General features: G+C 42.3%; 1 protein-coding gene across 1 annotated transcript; it reads left to right on the plus strand.

Moving 5' to 3' along the window:
- Window positions 1-1,531: 1,531 nt before the first annotated feature.
- LOC129590792 (spatacsin-like) lies at window positions 1,532-18,272 on the plus strand. The gene is made up of 17 exons (XM_055486169.1): window positions 1,532-2,142; window positions 3,122-3,486; window positions 4,006-4,345; window positions 4,826-5,162; window positions 5,692-5,971; window positions 6,633-7,253; window positions 9,201-9,596; window positions 9,774-9,944; window positions 10,375-10,909; window positions 11,381-11,620; window positions 11,997-12,477; window positions 13,082-13,497; window positions 14,122-14,474; window positions 15,136-15,552; window positions 16,047-16,339; window positions 16,844-17,111; window positions 17,753-18,272. Exons 1-17 carry the CDS (start codon window positions 1,752-1,754, stop codon window positions 18,065-18,067), a joined length of 6,219 nt encoding a protein of 2,072 aa, XP_055342144.1. The 5' UTR covers window positions 1,532-1,751; the 3' UTR covers window positions 18,068-18,272.
- The last annotated feature ends 272 nt before the right edge of the window (window positions 18,273-18,544 follow it).

Consider the following 18,544-nt stretch of genomic DNA (forward strand, 5'->3'; position numbering starts at 1 on the left):
GCTACCAGTTTCATTTTTTATTTTAATGCATTATTGAACCCGTTGATGTATTTCCTGGCATCACAAGAATGGCGAGACGCCTTTAAAAGATTATTCTGTTGACTGTCTGTCCGCCTTACCGGGCGTCGCGTATCGGGACAGAAAAACTGTGAGAGCGAAGTACAACGTCCTGAAAATGCTATCTATTGATTTTTTAAATAATTTTTGTTTGATTTTTTGTTTTCTATTCGATGGCTCCAGTGTATAATGGACAGTGTACATAATATTCACGATCAGTCGATACTCGATGCTATTGTACAGTAACTAACCAGCTACTCGTAGGTACAGTCACCGTACATATATGTAACACAGAACAAGCGCCATGAGTCAAGCAGTTTATGATTGGCGTGGTGCAGCAGTAAGTGCCAAACTTGCAGCTAGTAAAAACATGGATGCCAATAACTGATCCCAAGTACATCATAAAGAAACTTGAAAAAAATGTAAAATTTAAGGTGAAACTCTACCACAACATTTATTTCCGCTGCGGTTATCAAACGATTAGAGTAGAGCTTTTGGGGCGGCGGCTACGTGTCTCCATATCTCACTTGCGCCACTGCGCTCAGCTGTCGTAAAATCAGCACGCAGTCAACATGATCGAATTTAAAAACAAAAACATCATCGTAAGACTTTGGCACCCTATCATTTCGGAAATCATTCATTTCGGAAACCATTCATTTCGGAAACCATTCATTTCGGAAATCGTTCATTTCGGAAACCAAGCATTTCGAAAACAATTAAGTAAACAAACGAAAAGATAAGATTACATAAGAAAACATAAAAAAGTATAACGTAAGAAAGCATAAAAACATAAGAAAACTTTAGAAACAATTACCAAAACTAAGAAAACCTGAGAAACTTAATACAAAACAAGAATAACATACAGAAACCTAAGAAAACTATTTAATTACGAAACCTAATTAAGAAACCTAATTAAGAAACTTAATTAAGAACTTAAGAAAACCTAAGAAACAGAAGAAAACATTTAAATAATACCACATCATGAAAAAAAACCACGTAATTAAGAACCTTAATTAAGAAACTTAATTAAGAAATTAAGAAAACCTAAGAAATCTAAGAAACCTAAGAAAACATTTGAATACCAAGAAAACCACCTAATTAAGAACCCTAATTATGAAACCTAATTAGGAACTTAGTAAAGCTAAGAAACCTTAGAGTCATCTACAGCTTAGGACAAAATGGTCGCATACCCAACATCTCCACATTCAGTACGAATGCAGCGCAGTGCACTGTACGACTGAGTTCAAAATATCCGTTTCGTACAAGTGCACTGCACCGCTTGCGTACAGAATACTGGGTATGGGGCTATGCGACCATTTAGTCCTACATTGTAAATAGTATAAGAAAGCATAAGAAACACCGAAAAACATACTCGTATTTCAAAATGAACGGTTTCCGAAATGAACGGTTTCCGAAATGAATGGTTTCCGAAATGAATGGTTTCCGAAATGAATGGTTTCCGAAATGAATGGACACCAAGACTTTTGCATGCTTTCGATTTATTATTTTGATATTTTCCTAGGTTTACTTTGAGCTTGGTCCTAGAAAATTTTGTTGAAGCGTTTTTTTGCAATACTGATTAGGAGAACGATGTAGGCTGCAGTGCATTGTATGCGCCTGTTGGAATCTTGAAGACGAGACGAGTTGAGACTTCTTGAATCTTGAAACAGGATTGCAGACTCCCCATCACCATCATGAGCTCCCTCAGCCAGCTGCAGAAACGCCTCTTCTTCAAGCTGCCCCTGGACCGCCACTGCACTCTCCACCTGTGCCCCGCAGGGGACGCCCTGTGCTGCCTCACCGCGGCGGGGGAGCTGTACTACGCTCCGCTGACGGGACGCCAGCTCAAACTGGTCCGACCCAGTGTGGCCGAGTTCCTGTGGCTGGACGCCCGCCGTTGTGTGCTGCTGGACGGGGCGACGCACGAACTCCTCTTCTACCTGCTGGACACGCAGGACACCGTCAAGTTTGTGGTGCTGATGCAGTTCAGCTTCCCCTTTGTGGCCAGTGCGCTGGCGGACCATGGACTGGTGTTGCAGTTGGATGATGCGCTGCAGCTGCTGAAATTCCATACCTTTACGCTGCGTGAGTCCGTCTGATCGAAAATTGCTTCCGGAATTTTATCAGATTTTTCTTTTCACATGTTATTACGTATTTCCATATATTTTTATTTATTTCAGTTTTACAAATTCATATTAATTTTTCTTTTAAGTTATGATATTATTTTCGTGTTTTTATTTTTCAGTTTTTCTTAATAATTTTCAGTTTTAATTTCTCATATTTTCCTTTTATTTTTCCGCTTTACTGTCCTATTCAGATTCAGCTTTTTTCCGACTCAAAACTGACGGGTAGTGTGTGTAGTTTTATAATTTATTTGTCTGCAGTTGCCGTAAATTTTTATTACAGTACGTACATGTTTTTATAGAAGCGAATTTGTATTTTCAGATGTATGAAATATTGCTCAGCTTTTTGCGTATTTTTTTGAGAGTGGAATTTTTTATCGTCAGGAGTTTTCACGAAAAGAATCGCATAAGAGAAAAGTACGTTTTGGGTTTTTTTAGACTTCTATATTTTGGTATTTGAATTCAACAGGTAGTAGATTCTCTTACACTAAATAAAACATGCACGTTTTTTTGTTTTGCAGTACATTTTTTGCTAGTGAAGTTCTCATTTCAGCAGTCTTTTTCCTTGGTATTTTTTCCAGTGTTTTTACGGCGCTCTTCTGGTGTCTCTGTAATTTCGATTTTCGCTGGCTTTCGTAGTACATGGGCAACGGTGTTAGATTCCAGTAATTGTATGTGGTATGTACTCGCTCTCTGTTTTCTATCCAGTAATCTTAGACTCGTCGGAATTCTCGTTTGATTAAATAAATCGAATGTTAAATTAATTTTTTTATTTGATTGTTTTCAATGTTCATTGTGAAATTTGTCATTTCTTGTGTGTTCGAAAATTTAAATTAAATGCCAAGTAAGAAAAGCCAAAGCGCGGATAGTTGAAAGTTTTAACAGTACAAAAAGAAGCCAAAGTGTCTGTTTTTGTTATTTTTAAGATATTCTGTTTGCAGCTGGCGATATGGGACGAGGCGGGGAATCGGTGAAAGAGCTGTTCTGCACGGCGAAATCGGAGCATCTCCTGCGCTTCCACGTGCAGACCTCCACCCGCACCCTGCAGCTGACCTCCTGCCTGAAACTGGCCCGCGGGGGCGTGGCCACCGCCTGCGGCGATGTGTGCCTCTTCTACGCTCCGCTATCCCGCAACCTCTTCATCGTCTCGGCCGTGGAGAGAGAGTTTCTCGTCGTGGCGTCACTAAAGAAAATCCTCTCACCCCGCACCTCCGCCAAGATCCATTTGATCGCGCTGTCACCCGATGGCAGGTGGCTGGTGCTGGTCACGTCGGATCTGGATGTCCATCAGGTGCAATTCGCCGCGGTAAGGATTACGTCTACATAGTAAACTGTATTTTCGTTCGAAATAAATATTACGACAATAGGAAAGTGTAGATTTTCCATTGAATTGTAAATTATCGGAATTGTGCACGAATACGATGGGAAAAATGGACGTATTTATTGATTTTCGTAGTGTAGTGTCTCCTGCAATGTAAAAGGGTTTAGTCTTCTGTCAGGGCGATTGTGAAAGACCCTTATCATTATGAGAATTTTGCGAATGCTTCCCATTTTTTCAAAAAGAATTATTCATGTAGCAGTGTCTCCGCGCTAAATATTTTGTACTTGGGTCGCTACTCTTCTATTACTTGGTAAAATTCTGCATTTTTCCGAAAGGTTTTTCTCTAGTAATGGGCTGGCCACTGCCTGTTGTACTACAGCAGGCGCAGTAACCTGCAAATTACATAGTACGGATGATTTGATTTGGAAAATGTTTTTGTGTGCTTTATTAAAACGGTTATTGTCGCCATGGTCCATTGGCTGCATTGCATTTCATGCATTGCAGTTGAACGAGGACAGTGTGATGAGTAAAGGCTCCATCTTCTCCTGCCAGACCGGCCGCTACCTGGAGGAAGACTACCAGCCGGATATCGCTGCCCGCCGGCCCAGCCGTCGCATGAACACCGTCTGGGAGCGGGAAGTGGCGCAGTTGGTGGCTAAAAACCACGCCAAGGAGCACTACACCACCACCGGCTGGATCTTCCCGCCGATGGACGCTGCCGCGCCGGTCAACATGCCGTGGCGGGCGCCGGAAGAGTTCGAGGGATTCGTCCCGCAGGCGCTGCACTGCACCCCCACCGAGACCTATGTCCTGGCCAAGAATTTCGAGCACATCCTGCTTCTTGGTGAGTTTCTGAGGGATAACGCTCTGCAAAATAAAATATTTTTTTAAGGTTTAGCCGTATTTATTGAATTTAGATATTTTACGTGTTTTAAAATGATCGACTATTTGCATAATACAGTTAAACTGAAATATAGTTGATTGTTATTTATATTGCGTAGGTTTACATAGATCAGCATTCTCCGCAAAAAAATGCATTTTCCGTTACGATTTTAAAATTAATGACCTTCATTTTACTTTTTTACTGGCGAAGTTGTAACGTGCAGAGTTACATGTGAAGATCTCGTAGTGTAATGGATCATTGGTGTACTGCTGTATACCTCTATGTAAATTGAGCGTCTAATAATATATTCAAGGGACAGGCAATAATTTGGTTTAATGCCTCAGGGAGCGTCGCTTTTTTTTTGCGTTTTTCGGGCTTCTCGTTGTTGCTGAATAGCTACCTAGTACCTACGGTCACTGGTGTTTTTCTTGCTACCGGTAGGCGTGAAGAAGCTGACCGGTCCCGAGGGTGTGTGGATGTCGTTCAGCCAGGAATGCGCCATCGCCTTCCCCACCGACCAGCCCTACCCCATCCTGCTGTTCTACCCGATGTCGGTAGCGGTGATCGCCCCCGACCAGGCCACCGGTTTCCTGCCGGAAGTGGCGCGGGCCGCGGCGCCCGATCCCTGGGAGGATCTCTCGGAGAACCAGGTGATGGAGCTGGCCTTCATGCAGGACATCATCGATAAGGCCGTTGATTATCTCCTTAAACGCTATCCTCAACGGACGGGTCTTTTGGAGACGGATTATCCGACTAAAGCGGCGATTTCCATAGCCAGGTTAGTGAGTGAAGTCAGTGAACGTTGTAGTAATTCTTGCTGAGCTTCGTAGTGCAGTGGGTCGTATATACGCGAAAAAAACCGACAAACAGATAATCGGAAGAAAAAAATCAGGAATATTCGGACTTTAGTTTAAATCATTTCTGTAATGGTTTTTTGGATTTTTCATCACTAGTGAGTGCATCGCTAATTAAGATGGCTAGTTTTCTAGATCTGATTTTGACGTTTGCAAATTTTGTGTGTAGTTAACTTATTTTGTGTAGCTTAATTAATATATTACTACTAATCTATGAACAGATTACTTTTTGTCGATTGTCTGTTTATAAATTTTAACCGATGAATGTTTCAATTTTTTAAGCAACCAGTTAGTTGACTTTGTTTGCAGCTTGTAGGTAGTTTTTTTGGTTAATAAATAATTTGTAAATTTTTGATTTATACTTTATAGTATACCCTTTACTGTTTGTCATTTTCAATTGTATTATTGACAAATTTGATTTTTGATCGGTTTTTGTTTGTTTACAATTTCCAGAGAATATTTAGAAGCGCGCAACCCATCCGGCGCACAAGACATCCTTAATTTTGTCAACTTGGACGTCAACCAGCAGATGCGGGATCTGCTGTACGCCACGAGCAGTCCTGACTTGCGCCAATGGTTATTCGATGATCTGCGCAGTCGGACGGTTGTTGGCGAGACCGACACCGTTCTGTACGAGTACATCCTGCAAATGGAGGCGCATCTGCCCCAGCCGCTGTCCATGGAGTCCGTCAAAGACTGGACGGATCTCCAGCGGCGTCAGAAGCTGCTTGAGGTATATGCGCTGGCACCGTGAGAGCCAAGAGCGGTATCATAAACCCGACAGATTGTGCTTCTATATATGTTTTATTGTTATCAATTTCCCTCAGTATTTCCCTAACTTCGACTAAAGACTAACTATGTAAACGCTTTGGCATCGAAAGTGCTATTCTTTACATGGCGGGAAACTGGGTAAAATTCAGTAAAAGACGTAGAACAGTGCCACCACGAAGCTCGTTAAAAGCGGATACAATATAGTGGTGGCTGAATTTTAGTGAAGTTGCTAAATATGTAATAAATTGCTGCATTTGTTAATTTTTTGTCTATTCATTAGATCAAGTCGATACAGGCGCAGCCTGTATTTTTGTAAACACACTGAATAATGTGTTTCATATCAATCTAAAAGAGCACTGATCTGAAATTATTTCTGAACATTTTGGGATTTTTCCTACTGAAATTAATTTGGTGATTCTGAAAGTTTTACCGTTTGAAATATTTTTGGGAAAATTTGGAATTTTGCAACTTTTAGGATTGTACAGTATTTTAAATAGTAAGAGATACGATAATAATAACAAATAACCATAAAAATAAATATAGTTTTTGTGGTTGGAAGTGGCACAATTTTTTAAGATTTTTTTTTGTATTAATGACACAAATTAAAAATTTATTTTCTGTAGGTGGCCATCACGACCAGGGACATTGCTCTGGTGGACACCTTCCCGGCCGATTTCCTCTTCGACCTCCTGTTATCCCTGGACGACACCGTCCGCTTGACCTCCTGGATCCACTCCCGCCCCGACTTTACCACCCACCTCATCGATCCGGCCTTCCGCGAGCGCATCCCCGACGACAGCGCATTAGCCGACGAATTCGCCCGCCAGGGCATCTTCTCCGCCTCCGAACTGACCCACTGGCGCGACTACATCCGCCGCCTGATGAGCGCCTTCGACCAGCATCCCTTCTTCGACAAAACCAATCCCCAGCGTCTGTTGGAGCTCCCGCCCCCCATCCGGGAGGCGTTTATCACCTTCTGCGTGGAGCAGAAGTTGGTGGCGGTGGTGGGGGAGTTGGCGGACGAGCAGGGGTTCCGGGAGTGGGTGGGAGCGCGGGAGGGTGAGCTTCCCGAGTGGTTGACGGTGTATTTGTTGTTTCGGCGCACCGAGATGGAGGATGTCGGGCAGGTGAAGGAGTTGGCGGAGGCCAACGCCCGGTTATGTTATGGGAAGGAGGCGACGCTGGAGCGGCTGATTGAGATGGAGGAGACGGAGCTGGCGGTGGGGCTGCTGTTTCTAACCAAGGTAAGACGAGTGGACAATCGGTTGTCGCGATTAACAGTGCAGGTATAATGCGTCGTGATCGTAGTGTAAGGGTTTATCTCATTTTCATTCACACGTCGTTGTACGACAGAAAGATTGACCAATTACCTGGAACATTTGCTGTTTACTAGTAATATTATTGTGGTGCTTTTTTATGTTTTGACCTCGTTTTTATGGATTATCGTTAACATACAAAGGACATTCCAAAAATAATTTTCCCTATTTTGTATCTCGCGGCATTAACGCACTCAGCTAATATCATCCATATTGTTACAAACGCCCTTCATAAGCAAACTGTATAAAGAAGTTATTTTGTTTAATTACAATCAAATGGGGAAGAAATACCAAAAGAAACACCAAAGGGTTTTCAAAGTTTTTCACGTGATTTTCCCGGACAGTTTTTGCTACTTTTCGCAATCTTTCTGCTCATTTTCCTTGATGCAGAAAATATATTTAGGTTAAGAATTCTTTCCTCTTACAAAATAAAGTTTTGAACAAAATGTCCTATTCAAACCACTTTTCTACAAAATAAAAACTGCTTGGGACTAGGTGTCAAAATCAGAAAGCATCGCAGCATCCAGACGGTAAAAAAACAGAAAATTTCATGAAAAAATTTGCTGTTGTCGGTGGAATGCAAACTTTCTTGGTATCTGAGATGCGCACGACTGGCCATTAAATGTGCTTTTTATCGATGGGAAGCATCATAAATTTATAAAAGCGAAACGGCTGGAATAAGGGAATTTCGGTGTCTTATGAAAGAAAAATGTTTACTTTTAATCCTGAGCTTTTCAAAATGTTCTGCCATCGCAATAATATCAAGTACTAAATTTGCAGTTGACACTTTAAGTTTTTTGTTGAAAACATTGCCAGGTCAGAAGTTGCAATAAAAAGAATAATTTTCAAAAAAGGTGCTGAAAAAAGTGCAAAAGCAGCATTCACCATTTCGTTTTTCGTTTGGCAAGTTCTTCTTCGATTCTTTTGATTCTTATTTCTTTACATAGTTTACATAATGGGTTATCCAGCAAAAATTATACCATTTGTGTATAACCTAAAATCGTAGGGAGACAGAATAGGGAAAATTATTTTTGGAATCTCCTTTGTAGAATGCTATTCCATTACTGTGTATCTATGGGGATTTCGAAATAATTCGACGTTTTTCGCATTCCGGACATTTCCACAATCCGCATTCGCGTACCGGTCACCACAGACAGGGTCTTCTCTGCGCCGTTCCACATTAGTAAACTGGATAATTTTTTATTAATCTCGAGTTCAAGCTTGTATACAAACATGTAGTACCACGTAATCAGTTTTTGAAACCTTTTTGTCACGGGGGAGAATATCGTGTCTGTGGTGTCTGGTACGCAAATCCGTATTGAGAAAATGTCCGGAATGTTAAAAACATTGAAGTTATTACGGTATTCGGAAAATGGAATAAAGACAGCGATAACTTATAAAGCACAAAACGGATCTAGCTAATGGAAGAATTTGTAGGTACTAGGTAGTACAGGCATAAAACATTCTCGATGTGTTTCTCTCTGAATGAGTCTGGTTTCGTAAAATGAATTTGCCGTTGGAAGTTGTTGTGATCAAGAAAAATAATTTTTTAACTCATAAAGCACACTGTGATTTAGCTAATGGAGGAATTTGTAGTACTTGGGGGCCTCTCTGGTCGTAAAAGCAAAGTCTTCCTCTCTGAATGGATCTCGTTTGAATAAAATAAATTTGCCGTTGGAAATCGTTGTTATCATTGAAAATAATTTTTTAAAAGGTGTAACCATTTATAAAAAGCGTTTAGAACAACAGAAATTAATTGAACCTTTAAAAATGTCAGAATGAAATGGGTAGAGACTAGAGCATATGTTTTTGATTTTTTTATGTAAATGAATCCGTGGACATTTTTGTCAATCACCGGATTGTAATGGTCTGTAGGACGTGGGACCATGGACTACGGAGCCGGGATGTCCGTCTCTGTCGACCGCCTCCCTGGAGCTACTGCAGAAACAGCTGTCCAAGTATCCCAAACTGAAATCGGCGTTATTCCCTATCCGTTTGTCTCCGGAAGAGCGTCTAGCCAAATCGGTGACGGTGTACCAGCTGCTGGAATCCCAGGCGCCCTTTGACCCGCGCAAACTCTTCGGTTGGCAGTCCACCAACGCCGTCAACACCCACTACCGCAGCGTCGAAGTCCCGTCGTTTTCCCAGGCCGATCTACAGGAGAAGTTCGGCTATAAAAAGGATTTGGATTTTACATATTATTTAAAGAATTGCCGAGCGTCGTTCGCCTACTGGAGTTTTGTCTCGCAGCTGACCAGCGATAATTTCAAGGTTAGCTCATTTTTTATCTTCATAATTCAAATTTGTAATGGGTCAAATTGGTTTAATTAATAGGAGTTTAATTTTAATGTAAGTTTAATTTTTTAATTGTATTTATTTTCTGTTTACTTTCTGTCTTTCATTATATGACGGTTTTTTTATTATATATCTGAATGTTGTGGAATTCAGGAGGAGATGCAAGCGGGGCGGGATATGGCGTTCTTCTTGTCGGTGTTCTGCTTTACGGATGACAAGATCGTGGCGACATGTGTGGCGTTCATGGAGATGTTGGGCATCGAGTCCATGTCCACGCGCATTACTGTGCAAAGCGCACGATTAATCAAAAACTATTACCAGGCTGTGAGTGAAATAAATACAGCTGCCGTACATTAATTTAAAATCGAAATTATATATGCACGTTAAATTTAGTTCAGTAAAAGTAAGTCAAATTAAACTTAAATAAAGAAATAACCAGAAACACCACATCAGTCTAAAATATTGCTATCTTTAGTTTTCTTAACGTGACATGTTAATAAAATTTTTGATGTGAAAGCATTTATTTCCTCGAAATTGTACTTTTTATGCTTTCGGTAAACGTTTTCCCTTCGTTCAATAATTTCGATAACAAAATAATGATTATCCACTTTTCTAGAGTGAAATTGTACTGCCATAAACTGCGCCAAAAAAACTGTGATTTGCTTACACGGATATTTGTTAGCACATAATGCGGCCGAGGCCAACGCAGAACAATTTTGCAAATTAAGATATACTTGTTAATTAAAATTTGCAGGTAAATAATCTGGCCGACGCCAACGCGGAGGCCTTCACCCGCGACACCTTCATCGAGCTGTACAAATACGGAACAGAAATGGCAGCCGGCGTCTTAGACGACCTTTTACCGGCCACCCACCACCACCTCCGCCAAGCCGGCATCGCCCCGGCCACCTGGGCGGCCGTGCCCAGCTGGACGCTGGTCAACCAGTTCTGCGAGTTGTACAGCCTATCCTTGTCTGTAGAATACCTGCGACTGTGCGCCGCCGTCAACGACTGGCTGGGTTTTCTGGTCTTTGCCGAGTTGTTCCAGTATCCGTTGGCCATGGTGGCGCCGCTGGTGGAGGGCTTCACGCAGACGCATCTGCGGGAGAATATGCGCCTGATCCTCGCCGGGATGAAGAGCGCTCGTCCCGAACAGCAGCTGCATCAGGGCGGGCTGCGGAATGTCCGGGGAGCGCTGTATGCGCGCATCGGGGTGGTGCCGAGTGATAAGACGACCAGCGGGACTAGCACCAGTGATGAGGATCTCCGTGCGGCTGATTCCGGCGCCGGTAGGATTTTTGCAGATTTTCTTGTGGTTGTTCACGAACAGCCACCGCTGGAATTTTTTAAAAATATTTATACCGTTATGTTACTGATTAATTTTGTTTTTTGAAATAGCACAGAAATTATTTTTGAGTAGTGTATTAAGGTTTTTTAAGGCTTACTTGCATTTCAAGTTTTCAACCTATGAGTTATGTGAATATTTACCTAATTTTGTTATTGGATTTTTTTAGTTATTGATTTTTAATTAAATTTTTTTAATCGACAAGTATTTCACATTTAAATTTTGTGGGAATCTTTAATTAAATTCTTATTGCGCGTTTTCATTCTTTTTATAAACAGTTGCAGGGCTATTTTTCAGTGATATTAATTTTAATTTCGTAATTCTTTCGCGCTGTCCGCCGTAAACTAATTTTCTCTTCAGTAATTTTAATTAATTCTGGCTAGATGATTTAACTGGAACGTGGTGCGTGTTGTAGCGAAATCTGGCGGCGACAACCGTCCGGCCAATTTGATTGAAGTGATGGCATTGGTGCAGAAAGCTCTGCATCCCTGGCGGGAACTGTTGGCGTTTGCGGTGGAATTTCATGCGCCGGTGTACGCTGTGATGGCTGCCAATGAAGCCGGCGTCAACCGGCTGTTGTGCCTCTGCATTCTCCTGATGACGTCTTTCTCGGAAGCGGAACTGATCAAAGCCAAGGAGGCTCTCAACATCACTGGTAAACAACATGCACTTGACTGAAGTGATCGAAGTGCTACTTGAAGTAAAAGTAAACAACTGCTAATTAAAGTAATAATCAATAAAGTGAACAACTCAATTAAAGTAAAGTGATTAAAGTGTTAATAGGTAATTAGTTTAACCACTTCCTATTTTGTGATTTTTAAGAAAAAAACAAATGGAATCTGTATTTTCGGTTAATTTTCAAGTAGTGGGTTACTTTCCTTTGTGTCTGCAACTCTTGGCCACCAAACTAAAGCCAACATTCTACGTTTTTCTGCGGTTTCTAGGTACGGGGTAGTGTGTTGCACGAAAATTCAAAAATAATATTCAACTGTAAGCTTGTAAAAGTTTGCCAGGTTTGAGTTTTTTTGTAGGTTCGTTATTGGACTTCCACTGGACCCGCGAGCACACCGTCCTCCTAACCAACCAGCACGCCGCCGCGCAGAACCTCCGCCTGGCCAGCAACGCCTGCCGCGCCGCCTACCCCGCCAGCGTCCTGGCCCACCTCCTGGACGTCGCCGCCGACATGGAGGAGCGCGCCGACCGCCCCGCCCTCGGGCGCAAACTGCAGAAGGTCCCGGCGGTGGCCGCCCGCAAGACCAGCCCCGCCGGCCGCCGCGAGGACGATGTGGAGGACGCCGAGTGGGGCGTGGCCACGGGGCTGGGCGTGGTGGCGCGGCTGGTGGAGCAGATCAAGTACGAGAACGAGTGGGAGTGGCGCCGCGTGCTGGGGCTGCTGCGCGACAGCGGGGTGATGAAGATGGCGGATGAGGGGGCGGGGACCGGGGAGGAGGTGCAGCGCCTGGCTGCCGAGGTGGCCGGGCTGTCGCAGGCTCTGCAGACCGACGCGTCAAAGTATGTCGCGAATTTTTCGGATTTCTTTTGTATTTTGCTTGCCTCAAAGAGATGAAAACATTGAATTTTAAAAAGTTGATTATGGTTGTTGGATTATTATTTTTTGATGTTGTTATTTATTGGAAAATCTGTATTAATCTGAGCAGCTTTTCTTGAATTAAAAAAGTAAAAAAAGTAAACTAACAGTTTATAAATAAAGTAAATTCACGGTTTTCGCTGTTTTTTTCCTTAATATTTTTCATTTTAGTATTTATTTTAAAATCTGTTCACTTGGTAAATGTATTAATGTGCAAAAGTTTTTTAAATTCGTAAAGTTGCAGTTTTCACTTTTTCCTGTAAGACAGCGCTCTAAAACGTAATGTGTGCACCGTCCATAACGCTTGGTTGCCGTTTGCCATAATTGAAATTTTCAGAATATTGTAGTGCGATGGCTTGCTACGCGTATAGGCTGATTATCTCGTGTTGCATTCGCAGACAGTATACAGCATAAAAATGGGGAATGTTTTCGAATATGTTTGATATCTCTGGTGAAGATAATGCTTGTAATATTTTTAGAATTTTACGAACAACTGAAGCCGAATAAAATAATGAAATTTGTCTGCAGGATCCTGGAACTGAAATCGCTGCTGCGCGATTTCCAGCGCAGCGCCCTATGGTCAGCGGAGTCGTTCCGCATGGAGATCTGGCGGGGCATCTTCGCCCGTCTCCCGGTGGAACTGGTGGAGAAGCAGTCGCTGATGGAGATCCAGGAGATTCTGGAGAAAGCGCTGCTGGCCTCCGACTCCCAAGAAGAGAAGTGTGTGCTGCTGACCATCATGTGGAAGCTGGACGATACGCCGCAGCGACTGCGCGCTGCCTGGGAGGCTAAAGTGACTTTTGGATTGAGTACGTCGCGGCCGCTGGAAGAATGGATCCGGGATGGACTGCTGGGGGCGGGCGCGCCGCCCGCCGATCTGCAGACGGAACTGCTCAGTCTGGCCAGGCTGTGCCTGCGCGATATTCCCCAACTGATCAACACCGGTAAATGATATATTCCTTCAACATTATTTTCCAACATTATTTCCTTGAAAGTTATTCTGGTAGTTGACTAGATTTTAAATGATTAAATTAGTGGTATCTAGTGTACGTATCCGTAATTATTTGTTTTTGCGTGGTAAAGAAAACATTTGGTATGGAAATTTTAACAGTAAATCACTTTAGGCATATCTGTTAGGTATGGGCCAGTACACATAACAGTTCGCGTGCGCAGTTTTACACTAATTAGTAGCATAAATTTGAATCATTAAAAAACATTCAAAATCTTTAGAATCTCTATGTTCACTTTTCTATGTAACTCCGCATCACGCTACTCAGTATTGGCTTGACTTTTTTCGGTGTTTGAAGCCACTGATCTACGTTGTCTGCAGTTTCTGAAGGAATTAATACCATCGCATGATGTGTGTTGCCGTTCTAGCGATTTGCGGGCGCTTATGGGTTGAATTCCTTATTTTTCTAATGAGTTGATTTCTTCATTACCTTTTTTGAATATGATACAAGGAGCTGAAGGAAGAGATGGCATTCTGTCCCGTACCATTGTCCCGATGTCTTCGAAATTGGTAACTCCTGTGGTGGGAAAAACGTTACAACTCATCGTTGATTTGGCAGGCAATAGTCGCGACGCGATGCTGGACGCCATGACGGCCTACCTGCTGAAACTGGGCAACCTGGTGTTGGCGGCGCGCATCTGCACCGAGTTCGCCTTCCTCAACCGCGATCTGGACGCCATCTGCGCCGCCATCGAGCTGGCGCAGGGCAGCAAGACCCCGGCGGATCTCCCGGGCTGGATCCAGGCGGAAGTGCAGTCCGGCACGCGGCGCGTCAGCACCACGACGCTGCACAACGGGCTGGAGGAGGACGCGGTGGTCGTCTGGCTGCGGCACATCGCCGCGGTGTGCACGCTGGGCAAGGATGTCGTGCAGGCGCTGCTCGATCATTACCTCCTCACCAAACTGCTCAGTGTACGTCCCAGAATTTTTGCCGATTTTTTCGGTGTCGTCTTCTTAAATTATTTTGGAAAATTACGTATTTTAAGTTTGTTTGTTTTATTTTTTTTAAACTGTTTTATTGCCGTAAATTTATTATAAAAATAAGCAGCCAGGAAACCGCTGCTGCAAATAAAATTTCAAAAATAAAATCAAAATATAAAAAAAGTACAGAGTAAGAAAATAAAGTGAGTTAAATTTTAAAAATACAGCTAAATTAAACTTTAAGAGAAAGTTCTTAATGGTCTGTTTAGATAGACTAAGTTTGAAAGGGATTAACCTCCCTTCCTGTCTTCAATATTTTTTATAAAATGCCACTGATCTACGTTGTATGCAAGTTTTCAGTGAGGATAATGGCATCGTTCGTGGTTAAAAGAAATACAGAGTAATTTATTTGAGTTTGAATATGTTTGCTGGTTTTGGAATGATTGTAATAATTTTCTTCTGTCGGAACACGAAAATTTTATTTATTGATTTATTTACTGGAAAACACTTTTATTTTATTGAGTAAATATTGAGTTCTTATTAAAATTTTTTTTAAGAATATCCTATGAAAAACTAGAAAAGGAAAAGACCGGTAGTTTCTGGATGCCGTGGAACAAGCTTGACATTGATGATACATTTTCCTGGTCATTAGGCGGGATTCGAGGAGCTGTTGCGCGCCAACACCACCGCCGTGCTGGAGCGCGTCTTCGTCGAACCCAGCGTGGAGAAAGTAGCCTTAGCGCGGCGCTGTCTCATCTCCTTCCGCGCCAACCCCCTGGAGGTCACCGCCTTCATCGCCGACTACGTCCGGCGGCGCTTACTCCACGGTCTGGAGGCCCCGGAGGTGGCCGACAACCCGGAGGCGGTGCGGAAGCTGGGCGAGTCGGTTAAACCGTTTCTCAGCGTGGCCATGGACTGTGTGGCGCTGGGCAACCATCTGATGGACACGGCCACCACCCTGCAGATGGCCACGCCCCAACTGGCTGTCGAGCTGCTGATCGCCGCCCACGAAGTGCTCAACGGGGCCGGGACGTTGGAGGGCATCGCCCGGCTCATGAAGGCCTGCAAGGTGAGACCAGAAAGGAAATTGAACCCAATAAAAATTGCTTCCTTTTATAATGGAAAGGAATCTGTTTTTTCGTTATTAAAGAAAACCTTTTTTTATTGTTTTTTGCTGATATGAAACTATTTTTATTGCTGTTTTTTTTTATCAAAATTGTTGGAATTATTGTTCCTGTTAAACAAATTATATGAGACACAGGTTGGCGTTTAATTAATTAGGCACAAATTAAACTGTATGGCTGCTTAGATTTACGTGTAGTTTGTGTAGTGTAGGCTGTAAAAATGGAGCGTACGCCACTGTACGGTGATAAGAAAATACTGCCGTAACAGATGAAGAAAATTCGCGCGTTATAATAACAGTTTCTGTTAAAGTTTCTTGTTTTCCTTTTTGCATTATTGACGAAGCCGACGATGGAATAAGAAATTTTTATTTTGGTTAGTTTATAATGGATTTTCAGTGAATTGAACGTTTCCCGTGTTTACTGTTCAATGTTTACCCAGGGTCTGGCGAAATTGTTAGCGGAAAAGAAGCAGATGGCGTCACTGTTGCGATTGCTGAACGGTATCGGGCGCTACTCGGAGATGACGTTTGTCTTCCATCTGATCAAGGAGGCCGACGAGATGGAGAAGCTGTTCGGCCGCGGTGTCGACAAGGATCCCAAACTGCGCAACGCCATCCTCAATTATCTGCGTAAATACCATCCGGAGGATCACAACGATTTTGATATGCTGGCCGCGCATTACTCCATGCACCGGGAGATCGGCGAGACCTTCCAGATGATCGCCGAAGACAAGTAAGTCAGTGTAACACGTTTTTAATCATCCGCATATATTTAAATTGAATTTCCTTATTATTGTTGGCAGTTGTTTCCCCCATTATTACTAATTTTATAAGATAAAAATGATAAATTAAATAATTATAAGGATTTGTTTTGTCAGATTCTGCGTTATGTTCAAGGTCTTTTAAAATAATTTTTCACGGTGAACAACGTGTTCGGTGGGGTGGAAAAAATGCGCATTCTTTTATGTTAATTCGTTTCAAGTTTTGGGACGGTTTTCCGCGCTGTTTTTTTTCTTAGTCGTAAAATATTCGCCGTAGAATCAGTTAACATTTTCTAGCGTTTAAACGGGATTAAATTTTGTTTCGCTTTTTGCTAGATGTCTGATTAAATTCGATATGTATTTAAATTTTTTGATTGAATTTTATATTTTTGCTAAATGACAAAATAATTTCATTTTCATATATTAGTTTTAACTTGATTCATTTTTAATTAATTTTTCTAAATTTGTTTGCGTAGACTGATGGTGTTCAAGCACCGGGCCATTGTCGACACGGCGGAGACGCAGAGTGAGCTGAAGAAGATCATCCAGCTGATGATGGACGCCGCGGGGAATTTCGCGCGCGCGGAATGCTACTTCCGGCAGGAGCGCTGCATCGAGCAGGCCCGCCTCGTGGCGCTGCAGATCGTCTTCCTGCCCACCGGACTGCGCTTACTGTCGCTCAAGAATCCCGCCGGATTTGTCTCCCAGCATCCCCGTTTCGCTGAGGCATTCATCTATGCACAGGTGGGTGATTTTTCACCATTAGTCGTTTTTCTGTATAGCAAAAGATGCTGGATAAAACAATCCGTAAATGTGCCATAATAGAATTACAATCCTAATGAGATTCGGCTTGTAATAAAAATATATTTTTCTCTGGTTTCCATAATGCACATTGCAAAAAGAATTGTTTGTATCTTTTCTTCTCTGATTTTTCCTCGGAATTAATATTCTGGATATTTTGCCGCTTGATGTTTTCGTGCAGCTGTTGATTTTCCCAATTCAGACATCTTATTTTTACGTTCGCCAAAGCTTTTTGTATTTTTTGGAAACGGGGTTTGATTATCGTTTAAAGCTTTACGAGTTAGTCTGCTGCTTTTTTGATAAAAATTCAATAATTCACGATGTCTTTGCCCACACTTAACGCACAAAATAGCCATAATTACTGAGTTTGATTTCCTTATATCGTTATTTACCGTAATAGATAATTTTACTATTTTGCCACGTAATATTTGATCGTACCGGACGCCGGTGCAGATTTCCGCAAATTTAAATTAAGGTATTTTTAAAATTTATTTTATTAGAAACTTTTTAGATTGTTAAGGAGTTATTTCGCTGATTGGTTATGGCCGTTTCGTTAGTGAGAAATACTTAACTAATTTGAACAGGCGTACGGCGTGAGTAAGGAGTGGGCGGACGGGATCTACCAGAACTACGTGATCCAGGGCGATGTGCGCTACCTCCAGGACTTCAGTATTAAATTCCCGGTGACCATCGGACTGGTCAGCGACATCGCCGCCAAGTACAAAGCCGACCCCGCCAAACCGCCCACGGCGGCCATCTACATGAAGAAACTCCTGCGCCAGCTCAGCGACGTGGCCACGGCCTACGAGCTGGCCAACGAATTAGCCCTGAACGATCTCTCCATGGAGATCCTGCAGATCGACGACGGTGCCTATCTCCGCGATGTTATGCGCGTCTAATTACAACTGCTGACTGAGCGCTCTGTTGGCCGCATTTTATTTCGTTTCTTACTGTGATTTGGTATTGAAGATTTGTTTACTTTTTTTATAAATATGGTTTTTAACTTTTTGCACATATTTTTTATCAGTGCTGGCTGTGATTTTGGCGCGTCTTGATTTTGGGAAATTGTTGGGGACGAATTATTATTTGATATAAAAATGCCAATAAAATTCAGGACAATAAATGAATGAATTGTTGGTGATTTTGGTTAAAGGTCAACATGAGCATAACGAATTTGATGGCGTCATGTTTGAGTTTGGTTTGTCAGTGAAGGTTAATTACTGCACATTATGAAATTAATCATCAATACTTCTAGCTATAAGCTTTTGATAAAATAATTGTAATATGAGAAAATCAGTCACTCGATCGCGTACATGTTTTGCTAGCCCATTGAAGCAGCAAGAAAACATCTTCTTTCATGATCAGCAAGAAAACCG

The sequence above is a fragment of the Paramacrobiotus metropolitanus genome, unplaced genomic scaffold (genome assembly GCF_019649055.1).
Source record: "Paramacrobiotus metropolitanus isolate TYO unplaced genomic scaffold, Prichtersi_v1.0 Parri_scaffold0000042, whole genome shotgun sequence".
Lineage (NCBI taxonomy): Eukaryota > Metazoa > Tardigrada > Eutardigrada > Parachela > Macrobiotidae > Paramacrobiotus > Paramacrobiotus metropolitanus.